The sequence below is a fragment of the Choloepus didactylus genome, chromosome X, assembly GCF_015220235.1.
Source record: "Choloepus didactylus isolate mChoDid1 chromosome X, mChoDid1.pri, whole genome shotgun sequence".
In the NCBI taxonomy this organism is placed as follows: Eukaryota; Metazoa; Chordata; class Mammalia; order Pilosa; family Megalonychidae; genus Choloepus; species Choloepus didactylus.
Genome location: NC_051334.1, coordinates 37,447,577 through 37,469,649, shown reverse-complemented (window position 1 = coordinate 37,469,649; position 22,073 = coordinate 37,447,577). Strand labels below are relative to the sequence as shown.

Genomic DNA, 22,073 nt, shown 5'->3' with positions numbered 1-22,073 from the left:
CTATATGACAATACTGTGAACAACTGATTGTACACTTTGGATGATTGTATGATATGTGACTATATCTCAATAAAATTGAGGGGAAAAATAGTTTTGGTCAGAAAGTACACTGCATTTATTAATGGCTGTGGTTTTTTTCCAAGTTGTGCAAAGCCATGCTGAGCATACTCAAAGTTAAGCCTCGGTAAACATCAACAGTTTCTTCTACCTTCCCTACCTTCTCACACCATGTGACATTTACCTGGGTGGTGTCATCACAAAGTCTCTCATGACAAACATTCTTTAATAGAGCTGTTCTTCAGCAGGCATCACTCAAGTCCCAATAAACTTTACAAAGCTTCTGATTAGTTTTCAAATCAAAGGCTATTAAAACGAATCAAGACCCTCTGGGAATTGGGGAAAAGTTATGCCTGGATAGAGAGCTGCTTCAGAGAAAGTAATAAGAAGCAGGATTGAAAGAACATCTGTCCAGATAAAGAAGTCTTGCAAAATGTACTGATACCATATGTTTAGGTGTCGTCTCAAGGAAAGAGGGCATTGCAAAATCTTCATGTCTGTAGATAACATCAAGCACTTCTTGGTAGTAAAAGACTTGGCTCACAGGAATATACCAGGAGATCGCACAAAGCCATGTGAACAGACAGGCATTCGACCAAAAAAATACAGAGCTACAATACCAAAAAGTAATATGCATAATATACACAGGGGAAATAATTAGAACTATACAGAAATAGAAGGAAGACCTTAACCAATTACTTACAATACAAGAGAGAAATCAATGAGTTGTCATGGACTTTCCAGAAACATTAAGTGTGCTTTTATATACTGCAAAAGGGCAATTGTATTCTGGATGCATTTAGAAAGGATGATGGAAACTAAACAGCAAACATTATGTGCCCCTGTGGAGTTATGCAGAAGCTACCCTCCGTCAGACTTCCTGATATCTCCCTCTTTATGATTTTTCCTTAACAAATCACTTGCATTTCCTTAATAAATGGGGGCTCAGGTTCTACTTCTGTGGAATCCAGCTTAAAACAGGGATTTTATAAATCATACAACAAATCACAACTCTAAAGGAGTAAGGAATTATTGCTATTTTGTACCTTGCTGCTTATTAACTAGACTCTTAAAATCATAGCAAAAATTGATCTTCCATCTTGGAATAACTTGGAATAACTACAGTCTCAATTTCTTGGCCCACCAAGGAACAAAGATATGTTTTACTAACCTAAAATCCAAAAGATGCCTTTCCTGAGTACTAAAAACAGTGGAAAGTCCTGTCATCAATACGATAAACTACTTAGAAAAGGTGGAGGTGGAGATATAATCAGTATACCACAAAGTAGGAAATCGTCATTTAAAAAAAAATAACAAGGATAAAATACTGGGCTTTTAAAGATTATTGCTATGATGATGCAAGGATAGAACTGACTTGGGAGGAAATTGGGCATTCATACAAAAAAAAGATACTTTAAAGAGAACATGTTGTCCTTGAAAAATTGTTTCTTTAAAACCAGTTCTGCTACTGAATACAGGCACATACTAGAGGGTTTTCAGTTTTAATTTTCATGAACATACAGCTGAAGTTTATTTCTAAAGTGTCTCTAAATTGAATTTGTATAAACTAAATTATTTTTTACTCAGCAATGACTGAAATTAGCACTTAATTTTTCCCATTTTACCATTTTAGGAGATGCTGATGGGGATCTACATTTTCTTAGATGAAGGTTATTACAGAAAGAATTTTCAGCATTTTTCCTAGTTGTTGGTAACAGTGTATGGTACAAGAAATGTCAAGTTACCATTTCTGTGAAATCCATTGAGGATGAACATAAACATTGTTTTCTTTATGTGCTATGTTCTTTTTTTATATATACGCTTCACTGAAAACCATCGACAATTAATTATTTTCAGATTCTATACAAAAGAAAATGAGATTTGTGCTGAGCAATAGTTAAACAAATCTGAGTCATAAGTTGCATGATCTTAATTTTCTCATACTGCTTGTTGTCTCTCAATATCCCTGCTACTCTTTTATAACAACAGGACCTCCAAATGTTAGTTAGTCTCATGACTGCCCAGAATAAAGACTATGCTTCCCAGCTAAGTATGTGAGCTGCTTTGCAGCTACATGTGGCCATGTGACTACGTTCTGGTCAATATGATATAAACAAGGTCATATGTGAAACCTCTTGGAAATGTCCTTCAGGGAAGGGAACATGCCTTTTTTGCCTGCCCTTTTTCCTCCTCCTTGCTACTAGACTGAGGATACAATCACTGCAGCTGGAGCCATACTGGACCATGAGGTGTTAGCCTGTGTTAAAGATGGCAGAGCAACCAGTTAGAAGGAGCCTGGGCCAGTTATGAATTTGGAGCCACCACTAGCAGCCCTGAATAGCTTTCCTCTTGAATTCATGTAGGCAAAAAAATAAACTTCTCACCAACTTAAGATGAACCCAATCCTAATTTCTACACCCATAAATGGTATGGATGTTTCTATAGAAGTAAAGAAGGATGCAAATTCTGGTTTTAAAATATGGATTGCCTCTAGAGTCTGACAAAGATGTAAACTGCTTATATTTTACATTTTGTTGGAGTCAATGTGAAAGTGGAGATTTTGATCCAATAATACACAATTTCATTCTGTTAAATTGGAAATTAATTCATCTCTGTTCCTCGTGCTTTGCATATAATAAGTGCTCAATGAATTTTTGCTAAATCTTGGAAATGTATTTACCAAATATAGGACAAAGAGAGGTCATGCAAATCAATATTGAAACAACACTAACACTCAGTAGGATGGATAAAGGATGTGATAAATGGATAAAGGATGTGAATCGAAAATTCACAAAAGAGGAAACACAAAGGGATAATACTCATGTAAACGTGTTTAAATTTAATAATTAATAAATGCAAATTAGCATAGGGACATCACATTATCAAATAATGTAAAGATTTATAACAGTAATTTGGGTGTTGTCAGTGGTAAATGTAATAGTTTAGAAAAGAGGAAATTTGCAGTCTTTCTGGAAAACAATTCTGCAATAGGTAATGAGAACTTCAAACATGTATAAATGCTTTAATCCAGTAGTTCGACCTCTTGGATTCAATTTAAAGGAAATTTAAATAAAAATATAATTCACAGTGTAATGAAAAATGAAAACAGGAAATTTAAGAATAAGAATGTTCAAGGAAATTAGAACAAATGGTTAAACAAAATATTGTAGGTCCATATTATGAAATCTTAGCCAGCCAATAAAACAATGTTTTCAAAACATTTTTAATGACATGAAAAATGTTCATGAAATAATGTTAAGTAAAATTAGGGGATACAAAATACATATACAGCATGGTTCCAATTATGTGAAAATTATATACACACATGCAGAAAAGTGACATGAAGGAAATTCAACAAAAGTGGAAGCTATTTTTCTCTGGGAAGAGGAATTTTAAGTTAGGTTGTGAAATTCATATTATATGTATTTTCTAATTTTCCATAGCAAACATATTACTTCTATAATGACAAAAGTGTCAGAGGATATTAAAATGTTTCTTTAATTAGATTGAGAGTTTATAGAATACTGGAAGATTGGAGGTACTGATATTCTTTATAGATCACAGTGAATTACTGAGTTTAAAACTTTAAAAAATCCTTTGCCATGTAAAAGTTGCATTAATTTTAGACATTTGCATGAAATGTTTACCAGCTATGCTTAATTGCTCTACAATAATCACTAGAAAAATCATTAAATGCATGTTAGCCTCATCTTACTATAAATTTAATTTGATTTAAACCCTGTGGTAGTTAGAAGTTTTATGTACCCCAGAAAAGGTCATGTTCTTTTAATCCATTCCTGTGGGTGTAGACCTATTGTGAGTGGGACTTTTTGATTAGGTTATTACTGGAGTCCTTTATTAAAGGATAAAACACATACAAGAAGCTAAGAGATGAAATTATGAGAAGCTCATGGAAAAATCACAGAGAGAAGGTGAGAGACAAGGACATACCCAGAGAAGCTAGGAGAAAGCCACTCAAGCCAGAAGCTGAAAACAATGAAAGCCAGAAGGGACAGACACCAGCCATGTGCCTTCCCATGTGACAGAGGTAACCCAGATGACCAGCAGCCTGACTTCAGAGTCCAGGTATCATCCTGTTGATGTCTTGAGTTGGACATTCTCATGGCCTAAGAACTATAAATTGTAAGTTAATAAATCCCTGTTCTGGTTTGCTAGAGCAGCCATTATGCAAAATACCAGAAATGGATTGGCTTTTATAAAAGGGGTTTATTTGGTTACAAATTTACAGTTCTAAGGCCATAAAAGCGTCCAAATTAAGGCATCAACAGGAGGATACCTTCACTGAAGAACGGCCGATGGCATCTGGAAAAACTCTGTTAGCTGGGAAGGCATGTGGCTGGCATCTGCTGATTCTTTGCTCAGGGGTTCTGGTTTCAAAATGACTTTCTCCAAAATGTCTCTAGGCTTGTCTCTCTTAGCTTCTCCGGAGCAAACTCTGGGCTAACATCTCAAAAGCTAAGCATCTCCAAACGTTCTTCTGTCCACATCTCCAAGCATCTCTAAGTGTCAGCAAGCATCTCAGTCTTGACTTAGCATATCCCAGGGCGTTTTCATCTCTGCTCTCTGTGTGAGCTCCCTTTAAAGGACTCCAGTAAACTAATCAAGACCTACCCTGAATGGGTGTGGTGAAATCTCCATGGAAACATTCAATCAAGAGGTCACACCCTAATCAGAAAGATTAATCAATCTGCCCCCACAAGATTGCATTAAAGAATATGGTTTTTGGGGGGACATAATATATCCAAACTGACACAATTGCCATTGTAAAAGCCAACCCATTTCTGGTATATTGCATTGAGACAGCTTTAGCAAACTGAAATAAGCCCTAACTCCTATTAATATAGGAAAATCCTTATAAAAATTCACAGAAATGTTGCTATATTAGGTAACTTTCTTGGGGTAAAGTAGGAACATGTTGGAAGTAAAGCAGTTATCTTAGGTTAGTTGTCTTTTTCTTACTCCCTTGTTATGGTCTCTTTGAAATGTTCTTTTATTGTATGTTTTTGTTTTTTTTAATTTTTTTATTTTTCATACAGTTGATTTAAAAAAAAAAAAAAGGAAAAAAATATGTAGAGCCCCCTTGAGGAGCCTGTGGAGAATGCAGGGGTATTGGCCTACCCCACCTCGATGGTTGCTAACATGACCACAGACATAGGGGACTGGTGGTTTGATGGGTTGAGCTCTCTACCATAGGTTTTACCCTTGGGAAGACGGTTGCTGCAAAGGAGAGGCTAGGCCTCCCTATAATTGTGCCTAAGAGCCTCCTCCCGAATGCCTCTTTGTTGCTCAGATGTGGCCCTGTCTCTCTAGCTAAGCCAACTTGAAAGGTGAAATCACTGCCCTCCCCCCTACGTGGGATCAGACACCCAGGGGAATGAATCTCCCTGGCAACGTGGAATATGACTCCCGGGGAGGAATGTAGACCTGGCATCGTGGGACGGAGAACATCTTCTTGACCAAAAGGGGGATGTGAAAGGAAATGAAATAAGCTTCAGTAGCAGAGAGATTCCAAAAGGAGCCGAGAGGTCACTCTGGTGGGCACTCTTACGCACACTTTAGACAACCCTTTTTAGGTTCTAAAGAATTGGGGTAGCTGGTGGTGGATACCTGAAACTATCAAACTACAACCCAGAACCCATGAATCTCGAAGACAATTGTATAAAAATGTAGCTTATGAGGGGTGACAATGGGATTGGGAAAGCCATAAGGACCACACTCCACTTTGTCTAGTTTATGGATGGATGAGTAGAAAAATAGGGGAAGGAAACAAACAAACAAACAAACAGACAAAGGTACCCAGTGTTTTTTTTCACTTCAATTGCTCTTTTTCACTTTAATTATTATTCTTGTTATTTTTGTGTGTGTGCTAATGAAGGTGTCAGGGATTGATTTAGGTGATGAATGTACAACTACGTAATGGTACTGTGAACAATCGAATGTACGATTTGTTTTGTATGACTGCGTGGTATGTGAATATATCTCAATAAAATGAAGATTAAAAAAAAAAGAAAAAAAAATTACTGTTGATATAAAATGGGCCTCTGCCTGAATATATTAGAGGTGACATTTTTGTTAATGGATGTTTCACTTATATTTTTTTTCCTTAGAAATAAAATGCTTCTTTTACCAAGAATACAGTTGATATTTGCTTAGTTAGATCCTCCCTTATGAGCTGACTTTCCTTTGTGGGGTAGGCGGTCCTCTTTACTCCCCCTCCCAGCCCCAATATCCTACTCCATGAACATTCAGTCATATTCTGGATTACATGGGCTTTATAGTTATATGTTTCTGCAACTTTCAGTGAAAGGGAATAGTAGTTTCTTGGACGTGCATTCTAATTACCCTCTACTGCCCAGGAGCATGTCCTCTACACAGTACTGGCTAGAGAAAGTACACAAGGAAAGAGAAGGGTACTAAAAGGGGTGGGTAGGGTAGAATATGGGGAAGAGTCTACATGTGTAAAGCTTTTATTTATGACTATGGTGACCATATTATTTCAAACAAAAAAAAAATGGTCTGGCAAAGCAATCCAAAGTTTTAAATGTTCCCAAATATAAAGTATTTGTGGTCCTGGGCCTATGGTGAATCCTGTAAGTGAGAATTACTTGGAGGAAAATGCTGTAGAATTAAGATTTAAGTTAGTTTCCCTATATGTGTATATATATTGAAGTTAAAAGGTCTTTGGAGGGAAAACCCCCAAGGTTTTAAATTCGTTTAAGGCAGAGCTGGATTTGCTTTTTCATTTCCCTGTGACTCATAAGAGTTTGGATTTTATTAGGGAGCCAGTGTGTTCATGCTGGGAGTTCCTGTTAATCCATTAAGAAGCTTTGTGGCAATTCTATTAGGATTAAAACAAAATGTTTACCAAACTAGAATTCCACTCTAATAGTTCTCCTGTTGTTTTATGGGGACAGCGAGTCTTTCGAGAAGGTCAAATTAATTTTGTTCTTAGTGGTAGAGTGATAAGATTTGGAAAAACAGCTTTGCAAAGCAAACATTTGTAGAGCATTAAGAGGATATTATTGCTTCTACCTGACTTCCAGGCTGAATGTATAATTCTTGAAATCACTTCAAATTCATTTGAACTGAAGATTAAGCTTATCTGCAGGATTTCCAAAAGCCAATTTTATTAATATGCTTTCCTTGTCTGTTTCTCCTTCCTTCTCTTCCCCTAATACTGAAATGATGGAATCCACCACATAAAGACATAAGGTGAAAGGCAGTTTGCAGGCTGGGTTCCGTGGCTTCTTGATGGTACTATGCTCTGGCTAAGTAAGTGGCCAGTTTTGGCTGAGCTGTCTGTGCAGAATAAAGCATAATACACTAGCACATTGGTTTTCAGTCAGCATATAAAAGTAGCAAAATTTGAGGAACTATTGTCAGTTTTTATACTGTAAGAGCAATGTCTTAAAGTCATAATGTCTTTGGGTGATGCTGTACATCTTAGAGGTCAGAATTGGAAATTAATGTCCTTCAGAAAATACCAGGCTAAAGAAATTATTTCTGTTTGTTCCATTTATCTGACAGCTATTATCAAGACCATGGGAGGGCTTTCAACAGAGTCTGAATAGCTGCAGTTATTGCATAAACATCACAGCATAGAGGAAACAGAGATGGTATGGAATGAGAGAATCTCAACTCTGATGTTTACCAACAGGGCAAATTATTTACTCTCTAAGCTTCAGGTGCCCCATATATAGTAAGTTATAGTAGTACATACCTTGGTGTTGACATGGGGTTTAAATGAGGACACATCTGTGAATTGGGTAATGCATTCTCTGTGTGAGGTAGGCATCTGATACTTTACCTTCTCTGTTTTTCTGGCCCTCCTGCAAGGTCAGACGTATTACTCAGAAGTCAAAAGGGGCCTAAGAGTGGAGTTTGGATTCTGAAGCCAGATTGCATGGCTACAAATCGCAGCTCTGTCACTTACTAGCAGTGCGACGTGGGACAAGTTATTTAACTTTGAACCTCAGTTTCTTTGTCTGTAAATGGGGATATTAATAGTTCTTACCTCATTGGGAAAATGAATTCGCAACCCGTCCCTCACAACTTTGCTGAAACTTTTGCTATTTATTGGTATTTTCTATGCTCCAGATTCATTTTACTCTTCTACTAGAGACAGTGAAGCACATTTAAGGTGTTCCAAGATATGAGCCACTACAGATGGGATGAAGCATAAAAATATTCTGGAGATGGCATAAAAATCCCCTGTGAAATCATCTAACTTCCCAGACAAGGGTTTATGTTCCATCTTTGATATCTGTCTCTATCCCAACTCCGTCTAATCTCCTGAACTATAGATTTTCTGCTTCTCCCTGAGAAGGTTATCAGGGCTTTCAGGTATATGTAGCTGTTCTCAAGGCCAGAACCTACCAAGGTGTTGTCTTCAACACTAAGGGTCAGCAAACTATGGCCTTTGGGCTAAGTCTGGCCCATTGCCAATTTTTGTAAATCAAGTTTATTGGAACACAGTCAGAGCTATTCTTTTACGTTTTGTCCATTGTAGTTGTCAGACTACAATTGGGAAGTTGAGTTAGTTGCAACAGAAAAGATGCCCCACTGAAGCCATATCTGACCTTTTACAGACAAATTTTGCTGAGCCCTGGTCTATACCCTGGATAAAACCTGATACATGGCTGCAAACTTCTTTATGGACCCAACAAGCAATAAGACTGTGTGTCTGCCCACCTCCATTATTCCAACATTAAATGCATAGTACTTTGCCCATAGAAGGTGCTCAACAAATGTTTGATTCCGACTCATGGGGATTGCAGGATGCTTTTAGGAGCATGTAACAGAAAATCTGATTCAAACTGCTGTAAACAACAAGGAAATATATTACCTTACATAAGAAGTCTGGAAGTAGTAGTAGGCTCTAGTATATCAGGACTAATTCTTTGCTATTCTCTTGGCTCAGATTCATCCATGTGCTGGCTTTCAACCTCAACAGCAAGTGGAATAACATGTTTCATTGAACATGTCCAGTGGGAGAGAGAACCTTCCATGAAATCTGGGCTATCTGAGTGTTAATCTTGGGTCTCATGTCAATCTCCAGACCAATCATAGTTGCCAGGGGAATTCCAATCAAGGGATGTTTAATTATAATAAAAACCCCCACAACTGTGAATGGGGTAAACACCTGAACAAAATTGGGATTCAGTTAGGGAGGAAGAGAGGAGAAATGTATGCTGTAAGGCAACCAATGGAGTTCACCATTGGGACAATCCAAGTATTAGGTAACAAAGAGAAAGTAAACCCAGATATATCTTCGTGTATGGTGGGCAAATGAAAATGATGCTCCCTTAGTGAGAATAAAGCCCACAAATGAACTGCTGAAATGTATACTCACCTAAAGCTGAAGATTTCTTATAGAGGTTAATACCACAAAGTAGACATTTAATATTATTTGTTTCTAGGTGAGGGAGATCGAGCAGAATAGGAATTTGTTAACAAGATTTTCTTTTTTGGAGTAGATACTATGAACTGTGTAAATGTTATGTTAGTCTGAGTAGTTCCAAAGTTAGAAAAATTTAAGGCACAAAATACCAGACTTATATTTTGCACTTCTAAACTGTCAGTATTTTTTCCATTTGAATCACTGTTGATAGCCCAATTTCCTCTGCAACAATTTTTCCCTCTTCATTGTATTGAAGCCATCCATAAAGCTAAGTGACTTGCCCTTCATAGAGAACATTTAAAATACTTTTATTCTCTAACAGTCAAAACCTGTGTCTAGCTATCTCCTACCACTCCTTCCTGCTTGATCTGAAAGAGAAGAATAAGTATATTTAAGCCTTGTGGATGAGCCTAGAGGCATCTAAGGAGGGGCCTTTTAGCAGGCAGATGCCCCTCCCTTAGTCTACAATTCAAACTCCCGGGGAATTATCAGGCTTGCTAAGTGCCTTCTGGGTGCAGAATACCTTCATGAGACCAGTTACACCTTAAATAATGCCATAAGGTCAGTGGGTAGTTGGACTATGGAGCATGGTTGGGCCCTAGGCTCAAGATGTTGATTTAATACAATTTTTTACACTCTACTCATTCTTTTATTTTCTTCATCTCTAAGTACAATCTACTCAAACAAACAATAAACCCACTGCTTCCTAAACTCCAATTTACCGACTTTCTAGATCAGTTTCTCTTTGTAATCTTTATAATTCTTAAAAATTTACTTTGACTTCAATTTCTTTCAGAAATCTATTAGCAGAATCTGAAGGCAATTTTGTGGTTCATGTAAACAGTGAAACACAATTTACCTGTATTTGTCAATTGCCAAAACCCTTTTCAAATTTCAAGTCCAAGTTCAAATGTTGCCTCCTCTGTGAAACTGGTCCTTCAATTTCTGTTATTCATAATTAATTACTTGTTCCTCTAGGAGCCCACAAAATATCAACTTATACCTCTGCAGCATGGTGAAAAACTAATATTGTAATAGCCAGCCTAAAGTTTACTATTGCAATAAAATTTGTTACACACATAAATTATTTGTGTTGATGGTTTTGGAAAATATCAAGTAAAAATGGCTAAGTTCCTGTCTGGTCTGGCAAAGACAATAAAGAATAGCCACATTGGTGAGATGCAAGGAGAGGAGAAAGGAGAGTTCAGCAGAAGCATGATCATATATCTGTCCCACACTAGACTGTGAGCTTCTATATCAGGTTATCTTAACTTTAGTGGTTTCATGGACTTCCCTGACAGCCTGGTGAAGCTTATGGACCCTTTCTCAGAATCATCATTTTGTCTGCATAAGATAAACTACATAGGTTTAAAAAAGGAAATTAATTATACTGAAATAGTTATCAAAATACTAAAAATAAAATAGTGATATAATAATATAGGTGCTTTATTAATATATAAATAACAAGATCCTGTGGCAGGTCTAATTACCATAATTTTGAAGTATTGATGAGAATAAATAATATTTTGATATATTTAATTCATCTTTTATATGATTCATCTGTAACTTCTCTTTGTAATAAAGTCAAAGGTACTGTTAATACTATTGTGATATGTTGCTTACATTCATAATTGAAGGAGATGATAAGTTTCATAAAAATAAAGGTTCATAAAAATAAAGACATAATTTTTCACCAATTAAAGTTCACAGACCCCTTAAATTCTATACCAGGATTCCCATGGGATCCTCTTTTCTTTTATGCCCTGCTGTCTTTCCCCCGGAGTCCAGCATACAATCTGGTATAAACCAAGTGATCAAAAAAGATTTGCAGAAATTAATTGTTAGGAGAACCTACTGGGCTAGAGTTGAGCAGCCTTGAACTGATTTAGATTGTATTAAAAACTCATAATTAAAGGAGGAAGAAGCAGAGGAAGATAAAGGAAGAATAGTCAAAACAAAGTCATACTATTTAACCAAGATACCTAAGCCTGGACTATAGTGTGTCAATTGTCTTTCTTTACCAGGAAATAAATAGTAATAACTGTGATAAAAATGGTGAGTGTGCTGGTTTGAATGTATTGTGGCCCCCAAATGCCATTATCTTTGTAGTTTTGTGGGGCAGACGTTGGTGCTGGTTGGATTTGCTTGGACTGTGTCCCACCCAGCTGTGGGAGATGATTCTGATGAGATGTTCCCATGGAGGCGTGGCCCCGCCCATTCAGGGTGGGCCTTGATCAGTGGAGCTATATAAATGAGCTGACTCAAAGAGAGGGAAGGGAGTGCAGCTGTGAGTGATGTTTTGAAGAGGAGCAAGCTTGCTAGAGAGGAACGTCCTGGGAGAAAGCCATTTTGAGGCCAGAGCTTTGGAGCAGACGCCAGCTGCCTTCCTAGCTAGCAGAGGTTTTCCGGACGCCATTGGCCATCCTCCGGTGAAGGTACCCGATTGCTGATGTGTTACCTTGGACGCTTTGTGGCCTTAAGACTGTAACTGTGTAGTGAAATAAACCCCCGTTTTATAAAAGCCTATCCATCTCTGGTGTTTTGCATTCTGCAGCATTAGCAAACGAAGACAGTGAGGAAGATCTAAAGGCAGTCAAATGAACTGCAAATCCTTTACTTTAATGCTTACTCCAAGACTTACTATATTTATATTTTCTTTTCTTTTAATGTAATTTTATTGAGATATATTCACAAACCATACAATCATCCAAGCGTACAATTAATTGTTCACAGTACCACTATATAGTTGAGCATTCATCACAACTATTAATTTTTTTTAATTCAGTTTTATTGAAATATATTCACATACCATACAATCATCCATGGTATACAATCAACTGTTCACAGTATGATCATATACTTATGCATTCATCACCACAATCTATTTCTGAACATTTTCCTTACATCAGAAAGAATCAGAATAAGAATAAAAAATAAAAGTAAAAAAAGAACACCCAAACCATCCCCCCCATCCCACCCTATTTGTCATTTAGTTTTTATCCCCATTTTTCTACTCATCCATCCATACACTAGATAAAGGGAGTGTGATCCACAAGGTTTCAACAATCACACTGTCACCCTTTGTAATCTACATTATTATATAATTGTCTTCAGGAGTCCAGACTACTGGGTTGGAGTTTGGTAGTTTCAGGTATTTACTTCTAGCTATTCCAATACATTAAAACCTAAAGAGCGTTGTCTATATAGTACGTAAGAATATCCACCAGAGTGATCTCTCGACTCCATTTGGAATCTGTCAGCCATGGAAACTTTGTTTCATTTCGCATCCCCCTTTTGGTCAAGAAGATGTTCTCAATCCCACGATGCTGGGTCCAGATTCATCCCTGGGAGTCATATCCTGCGTTGCCAGGGAGATTTACACCCCTGGGAGGCAGGTCCCATGTGGGGGGAGGGCAGTGAGTTCACCTGCCGAGGTGGCTTAGCTAGAGAGAGAGGGCCACATCTGAGCAACAAAGAGGTACTCAGGGGGAGACTCTTAGGCACGATTATATGCAAGTTTAGCCTCTCCTTTGCAGTAACGAGCTTCATAAGGGCAAGTCGCATGATCGAGGGCTCGGCACATCAAACCACCAGTCCCAATGTTTGTGACAACATCAACACCAGTTCAGGTGAGGAAGTCCAACACTTCTGCACCTTTCCCCAGCTCCTCGGGGTGGGGGGGGGGCTGTAAATACATTTTTTGTTCTCTGCCCAAATTACTTTGGGATGTGTCACTATTTCACTCTAACCTATACTAACCTACTGTATCTCACTTCCTATTCAAAGTTCCATGTAATTGTGGTGTTTGAACAAACCGACTGTAGAATTATACTGTTTAGAAAAGATAGATCCTGCTCCAAGTAGACATCTCTTCCCTTGGTCACAACTATTAATTTTTGAACATTTTCATAACCACACAAATAAAGAATAAGAATAAAAATTAAAGTAAAAAAGAACACCTAAAACATCTCATACCGCCATCCCTCCCTATTATTCATTTACTTTTTGTCCTCATTTTTCTACTCATCTGTCCATACACTGGATAAAGGGAGTGTGACCCACAAGTTTTTCACAATCACACCATCACACAGTGTTAAGCTACATAGTTACATGTTCGTCTTCAAGAATCAAGGCTACCGGGTTGCAGTTCAACAGTTCAGGTTATTTCCTTCTAGCTATTCCGATACACTAAAAACTAAAAAAGGATATCTATATAGCACATAAGAATACCCTCCAGAGTGAACTCTACCAGGCATATACCCAAAAAAACTGAACACAGGGACTCAAACAGGCCTTTGAACACCAATGTTCATAGAAGGATTATTCACAATTGCCAAAAGATGGAAGCAACCCAAGTGTCCATCAACTGATGAATGGATAAACAAAACATGGTATATACATACAATGAAATATTATTCAGCTGTAATAAGGAATGAAGTCCTGATGCATACAACAACATGGATGAACCCTGAGGACATTATGTTGAGTGAAATAAGTCAGACACAAAAGGACAAATATTATATATCACTGATATGAACTAATTATAATAAGCAAGCTTATAGAGTTAGAATATAGAATATAGGTTACCAGGAGATAAAATGGCACAGAGAATGGGGAGCTGGTGCTTAATTTGTGCAGAATTTCTATTTAGATTGATTGCAAATGATTGGAAAGGGATAGTGGTGATGGTAGCACAATACTGTGAGAATAATTAACAGCACTGAATCACATTTGTTAATGTGGTTGAAAGGGGAATTTTTGGATTGTGTATGTTACTAGAAGGAAAGTTAGAAGATAAAACATGGGACTGTATAACATAATGAACCCTGTTGTGGACAATGACTGTGTCAATAGTACAAATGTAAGGATGTTCTTTCATGAATTATAACAAATGTATGTCACTATTACAAGGTGTTAATAATAGGGTGGTATATGGAAAAAATGCACCTAATGTAAACTATGGACTATAGTTAACAGTAATATTCTAATATTCTTTCATCAACTGTAACAAAGGTACCACAACAAAGCAAAGTGTCAACAATAGAGGGGTATATGGGAACATTGTGTTTTTTACATGACTTTTATATAAGCCTACAAGTTCTCTAGTTAAAAAACTCCAATTATTAAAAAAGCATTTTAAAGTGAAGGAAACCAGACACAAAGTACTACATGCTGCATGATTCCATTTATATGAAATGTGAATATAAATAAATCTATAGTGACAGAATTAGATTAGTGGTTATGTAGAGCTGGGGAAGAATAGAGGGATTGAGAAGTATTGCTAAGGGGTATGGGCTTTTTCTTTTTGTAGTAATGAAAATGTTCTAAAATTTATTGTATTGATGAATACACAACTCTGTGATTATACTAAAAGCCATTTAATGTATACTTTGGATTGATTGTATGGTATGTGAATGTATCTCAACAAAACAGCTTTACAAATATTGGGTACTCCAATGTGGGAGAACAAATGAATGTCAACATTGCAAGGTGTTGAAAAAGGGATGGTAGTGGGGAAAAATAAAATCAAAGAAAATTGGAGTCCATGGTTAACAGTAACATTGTAATATGCTTCCATTAAATGTAACAAAGGCAATATACCAAAGCTAAATTTCTATAAGCAGGGGATATAAGGGAGGGATATGGGATTTTGACAGTGGTGTTGTCTGACCTTATTATTATATTTTATTGTATGGCATTTTAATTTTTTTCTTTTTTATTGTTCTTTCAAAAAATTTCTTTTGAAGTAATGAATATGTTCAAGTGCTGATTGTGGTGATGAATGCACAACTATATGATGATACCATCAACAGTGATTCTACACGGTGGATAATTCTATGATATGTGAATATATCTCTGTAAAATTGTAGGAAAAATACAAATAGGGCTGAAAGTGCTGGAGAAAACATGGAGAGAAGGGATGTACATATTTACTGTTGGTTAGGAGGCAAAATGGTGTAGCCTTTCTGGAGGACAGTGTGGTAGTTCCACAAGAAGCTAAGTATGTGGGTGCCATAAGGTCCTGCAACCTCATTATGGGGTATGTACTTGGAAGAATTGAGAGCAGGAACACGACTGGACATTTGCACACTGGTGTTTATGGCAGCAGTAGTCACGATTTGCAATGGGTGGAGGTGGCCTAAGGGTACAATGACTGATGAACAGAATGGTGAACTGTGGTATATGCATACAATAGAATATTGAGCAACTACGAGAAGGAGTGAAGCTGTGAGACACTCAATGAGGTGAATGGATCCTGTAGACAGCATGTTGAGTGAAGTACACCAGAAACAAAGGCAAACACTATAATGCCTCACCAATATTGACTAACTACAATGTGCAAACTCTGAGAATTGAATCTTAGAGCACAGCTTATCAGGGGAACACTTATTGTAAAAGCCCCTAGATTATAAGCTCATATGACAGTTACATCTAGTCGGGAGTGTAATGGTTATTTTAAAATTCTGAGATGCTGAGCTCCTTGTGTATAACCTGGTTGGTCCCTGGAACTTTGGGTATCTGGATGACATCTGAAAGTCAGAGCTAGAGCTCGTCAGCTATGAATGTCAGTGTTACCTCATACAGCAACTGTTTAAAAAGCTGAAGAAGAGTTCAAACTTCAAACAGAGATATGAATGAAGTGGATCTGGTTAGGACTAAAGCAAATCAGGCCAAAGTGTAAAGGACGATATTGACTGTGTTTTAAATCTTCAACTTCTGCGTGAAACCAAGGGAAGAGATTTTTATTTGGTGCAGGATCTATATTTTCTGCAGCACATTAAATAATTTAACTTGTATGGTCAGTTTATTGAAACACCATAATTACATGGAACTTTGAATAGGAAGTGAGATTTGGCAGGTTTGTACAGGTTACTGTGAAATCCCATTACATCCCAAAGTAATTTGGGCAGAGAATAAAAATATATTTGCAGGGCCCCCCTGAAGAACTGGAGAAACATGCAGAAATGTTGGACTTTCTCTCCTGGGTTATTACTGATATTCTTACAAACACTGAGGACTAACAATTTAGTAGGATAAGCCCTCAATCTTGGGGCTTGCCCTTATGAAGGTTGTTACTGCAAAGGAGAGGCTAAGCCCACTTAAAATTGTGCCTACATGTCTCCCCAAGAGAACCTATTTATTGCTCAGATGTGCCCCCCCCAAGCCCATGCAGCAGGTGAACTCACTGCCCTTCCCCCAATGTGGGACCTGACTCCCAGGTGTATAAATCTCCCTGGCAATGCGGGATATGACTCCCGGGGATGAATCTGGACCTGGCATTGTGGGATTGAGAACATCTTCTTGACCAAAAGGGGGATGTGAAATGAAATGAAATAAAGCTTTAGTGGCTGAGAGATTCCAAATGGAGTCAAGAGGTCACTCTGGTGGACATTCTTATGCACTATATAGATAACACTTTTTAGGTTTTAATGTATTGGAATAGCTAGAAGTAAATACCTGAAAATATCAAACTTGAAGATGATAGTATAACAATGTAGCTTGCAAGGGGTGACAGCGTGATTATGAAAACCTTGTGGATCCCACTCCCTTTGTCCAGTGTATGGATGGATGAGTAGAAAACTGGGGACAAAACTAAATGGAAAATATGGTGGGATGGGGGGGATAATTTAGGTTTTCTTTTTTACTTTTATTTTATATTCTTATTCTGATTCTTTCTGATATAAGTAAAATGTTCAGAAATAGTTTGTGGTGATGAATGCAAAAAAAAAAAAAAAATGAAACCATGTGATTGAGAAAGCCTTTTGGACCAAAAGGGGGAGGAGAATTGAAACAAAATAACATTTCACTGGCTGAGAGATTTCAAATGGAGTCGAGAGGTCATTCTGGAGAGCATTCTTATGTTTTATATAGATATCCCTTTTTAATTTTTAGTGTATTGGAATAGCTAGAAGGAAATACCTGAAATTGTCAAACTGCAACTCAGTATCCTTGATTCTTGAAGACGACTGCATAACTATGTAGCTTAAGTGGTGTGACTGTGTGATTGTAAAAACCTTGTGGCTCACACTCTCTCTATCCAGTGTATGGACAGTTGAATAGGAAAATGGGGACAAAAACTAAATGAAAAGTAGGGTGGGATGGGGGGGATTGATTGTGTTGTGTGTTCTTTTTTACTTTTACTTTTATTTTTATTTTTATTTTTTTGGAGTATGGAAAATGTTCAAAAATTGATTCTGGTGATGAATGCACAACTATATGATGGTACTGTGAATGACTGTACACTGTGGATGATTGTAGGTGAATATATATCAATAAAAGTGTATTTAAAAAAGAAGAATCAATACCCCAGTAGTCTTGAAAATACTAAAGAATACCTAGGTCCCTATGTGAGACTCTATAAAGTTTCACTAAGTTATTTATTTTTCAGAAACTTAAATCCTGCAGCATGTTCCTATGCCAGTTAAGTCCCCAAACCCAGAGGCAACAGCCTCTTTAAGAACAACAATCAGATGCAGCCCCCTTCCCCTTAATGTCGACAACACTTTCCAATATGAACAAGTTAGGGTGGTCACTGCCCAGACATCCCTGAAGATGGAGACAGTGATCAAATGAGAGGGAGGGTAGCAACAGACAAGATAGGATTTAACAAAGGATTATGAACGTTGAATCTTTATGTAAATATTGCTTTTTAGTTTCTAGGGTATTAGAATAGCCAGAAGGAAATAACTGACATGGTGGAACTGCAACCCACAACATTCTTTGAAATTTGCTCTACAGCTACTTGTTAAATTGTAAAGTTATCATCTTTCTGTATATATGTTATATTTCACAATAAGGAGATAACTGAAATTGTGGAACTGTAACCCACAACATTCTTTGCAATTTGCTAACTACTTGTTAAATTGTACTTTGAAAGTTATCACTTTTCTGTATATATGTTATATTTCACAATGGAAATGTAAAAGAAAAATATTGGGTATTCCAGAGTACTTTGGGCGGAAAATAAAAAAGTATTTGCAAATCCCCTTGAGGGACTTGGGAAAATGTGGAAATATTAAATTTACCCACCTGAAGAATTCCTTATATTCTTAACAACATTGGGGACTACTGAATTAGTATGCCGAGCCTTCGATCTTGGGGCTTGCCCTTATGAAGCTTGTTATTGCAAAGGAGAGGCTAAGACTACTTATAATTGTGCCTAAGAGTCACCCCCAGAGAACCTCTTTTGTTGCTCAGATGTGGCCTCTCTTTCTAAGACAACTCTGCAGGTAAACTCACTGCCCTTCCCCCTATATGGGACATGACTCCCAGGGATGAGCCTGCCCCTGGCATCGTGGGGTTGAGAATACTATCTTGACCAAAAGAGGGAAAAGAAATGAAACAAAATAAAGTTTCAGTGGCTGAGAGATCTCAAATAGAGTTGAAAGGTCAATCTGGAGGTTATTCTTATGCATTATATAGATTTTTCTTTTTAGTTTCTAGTGTATTAGAATAGCTAGAAGGAAATACCTGAATCTGCTGCACAGTAATCCAGTAGACTTGATTTTTGCTGATAATCACATAACTACATAATTTTTATCATGTGACCATGTGATAGTGAAAACCTGGTGACTGACACTCCCTTTAACCAGTATATGGGCAGATGAGTAATAAAATAATGACAAAAAATATGTAAATAATAGGGGGGATAATGGGTATGGGATGACTTGGGTGTCTATTTCTTTTTTCATTTTTAATATTTTTTTATATTTTTAAAATATTTTTTTCTTTATTTTGGAATAATGAAAATTCTCAAAAATCGATTGTGGCGATGAATGCACAATTATATGATGATACTGTGTGCCACTGATTGTATACTTTGGATGATTATATGGTGTGTGAGTATATCTCAATAAAATTGCGTTAAAAAAATCGGGTGCTTGTTGTATGCCAGCACTGTTTTACAAGGATTATCTTATTTAATCCTTACTACAAACTTATGAGGTATCTAACGTTACTATTTCTAGTTTGTCAGATGAGGAAACTAGATTTATCCATGGAAACATCTTATTTACGGTGACAAAAAGATTTCATTATGCAACTAAGATTTGAACTCTGGATGTGTGACTCGACAGCAGGCACTCTAAACACTCTGCCACCCATGCTAGCATGACTTCTCAACACAGGAGGCTGTGAAGAGTGACAGAACTGGAGTCATCTGGCCTGGCCTTATGCCTTGCTAGCTCAGAACAAAACAAGACGACACATCTAAAGCAGTTAGTGCAGAACAAACACTCAATGAATATTAGCCACTGCTGTTATTAAAGAAGGGAACAATACACAACAGCTGTTAAAAAATCTATTTTCTATAAATCTATGAAAGACTTTCTTCTGTTTTCCTCAAAAAAGTTTAAGTCAGTTAACCAACCATTTTATCCTTGATATGTCCACTGTAGCATATTAGGAAATTTAATCACTTGTCAAGACTGGACTACCAATGCCAAAAATATCATTTCTAATTTCCTTAAAATCATTAACTGCATTTCATCACCATCTGAATTCTAGGCATAGAAAAAGTGCAATAATTTTAAACAAAACATTTCTTTCTTCAAGACCGTTTCAATATCTTGGAAGGATGGAAATGAAAAGTCTGAGCTCTTAAGTATGAAACAGCTTTACTCAAGAATATTTCAATGCATTTCCATTTCTAAGAATCCTAGTCCCTTTAGGCATATTGAAGATTTTTGCAAATATGAAGATAATCTTATGACAAATTTTCTCCTCAAGTAAAATAAACATAAGCTTCTGACTGCAGTTTTGATAACTAAACAAGACGTAAAAGCTACACATTGCACAGCTGGCAGTGACTGAGGAGAGAACTGTGCTTATTTCTGCTTCTTTCTTTCTTCAGGGATGAGATGTAATAGCCAAATATATTTAACAACCAGCTTAGTACGGGCAGCAACGAATTACAGTGGATGTTGCAACCAATCAGAATGAATGCTGGCTGAAACATAGGTGCGACCATACCCATGGGAACAAGCTAAATATCAGCCCAGGCCACAACGGATGTAAAGCCCAACTGCCCATATTACTCAACTATCTTTATATGAAGAGGGATTTCAAGAAATTCAAGTGAATTCTGGGCCACAATGGGAACTTTTCACTCTCCAGATCCAGCTCTTCTGCTCCTAACTCGGGTGGAGGCAAATCCCGCATAAGACTAAACTGAGAAAGATATTATAAATAAATAATAGCTAACATTTACTGAGCCAGGCACTAAATCCTTACAACAACACTATGTGTTGGGTACTATTATTATCCTTGTTTTATTGATGAGGAAACTGAAGCATAGAGAAATTGAGTAATTTGCTCAAGGTCGCATAACCAATACATGTCAAAACTGGTACTCAAACTTGGGCAATCTTTCATCTTAACTACTAATTATCATGTTACTAGTAAATGAGCATTCTTATGAACATCATATTATTAGCCCAATTCCATCCTTCCCCCTGGCTAAATGGTAAAGTGCCAAAGACATTTTCTTATATTGGGCTACCACTGGGAACCCATGAAGTCACTGACCAACAGCTGACCCCATTGCACTTGCCATTGCCCAATTTCTGATCTAAATTGTTTCAAACAAATAGGAAGCAGTCAAGGAGGGCAGAAACAATAAAAAGAATATTACCTTATTCGCTTGTCTTCCACTTTTTTCAAATATTCATCTCTCTTTAGGACTCCCAGGATCATTTCCTTCTCATGATCTAATAAAAATGACAGGTTGATGAACTCTGAGTTCTTAGACATGGTATTGCAGCAGCAGCTCTGAGTAGCAGTGGTTGAAACTTCCGGAAGGTGAATTGATAGCCACGATTCTTAAGCTCCCCTTGACCATCCCAGGGACAGTCAGTTTTTCTGCGTACAGTGGTCTTTATAAGGTCTCTGCAGAATTGCCAACGGTGGTTAGGTATTTTTTCAAGCTATACAGAAAACAGGCTCCACTGGGATTACATTCCAAGAAACTCATTATTGTTTTAACTGAAAAGGAGCCCCAAAGTCTTTGCTGCAGTGTGAAGTCAGCCTGCAGTTGAGTTTTGTTAATGATGTTCACCTTCAATCCTTCAGAAAGCTACAGATCAGGAATCAGACCTGCTGGGACAGATTCCTGAAGACAGAAAAGGTGGAGGAAACAAAGGAGAAAAAAATAATTAGGGCATTTTTACCATAGCACTTGTAGAAGTGCCTAATTTTTGAAACAGTGATGTACCTAACTCAAAAAAACATTTTTTCAATCTGTAAACGTGCTTTTATTAAATACTTATTCTGTGCTTATTACCATGAAGTATTATTTATATTCAGTTGATTCCTGGTTCTTTATGCAAATTCAGTATCTTCCATTATAATTTGTAGTCAGATCCCATTACCAACCTTGCTGGTGGGTTAATTGGGTCACCACTTTGAGACACTAAGTGCACAGTCTGGACTCTCCACAACAGGCCAGGGCCCTTAAGTTGCTCCCTCCCCTTCTCCATCCCCATACCCAGCATAATAACAAAAAAAGTAGTACTGGTGAAACAAGTATGGACTGGGGCTACATTTATCAACCTAAATATATCTCACAAACATAAATAATGTTGAATGAAAACACTGT

General features: G+C 37.2%; 1 protein-coding gene across 3 annotated transcripts in view; it reads right to left on the bottom strand.

Moving 5' to 3' along the window:
• SYTL5 (synaptotagmin like 5) overlaps positions 1-21,527 on the bottom strand; it is a 142,220-nt gene extending 120,693 nt beyond the window's left edge. For all 3 annotated transcript variants that reach the window (XM_037822512.1, XM_037822511.1, XM_037822513.1), the window contains exon 1: positions 21,111-21,527. In XM_037822512.1, the coding sequence (XP_037678440.1) occupies positions 21,111-21,229 (119 nt within the window). In that variant the 5' untranslated portion in view covers positions 21,230-21,527. The remainder of the gene's footprint in view (positions 1-21,110) is intronic.
• Between the last annotated feature and the right edge of the window lie 546 nt (positions 21,528-22,073).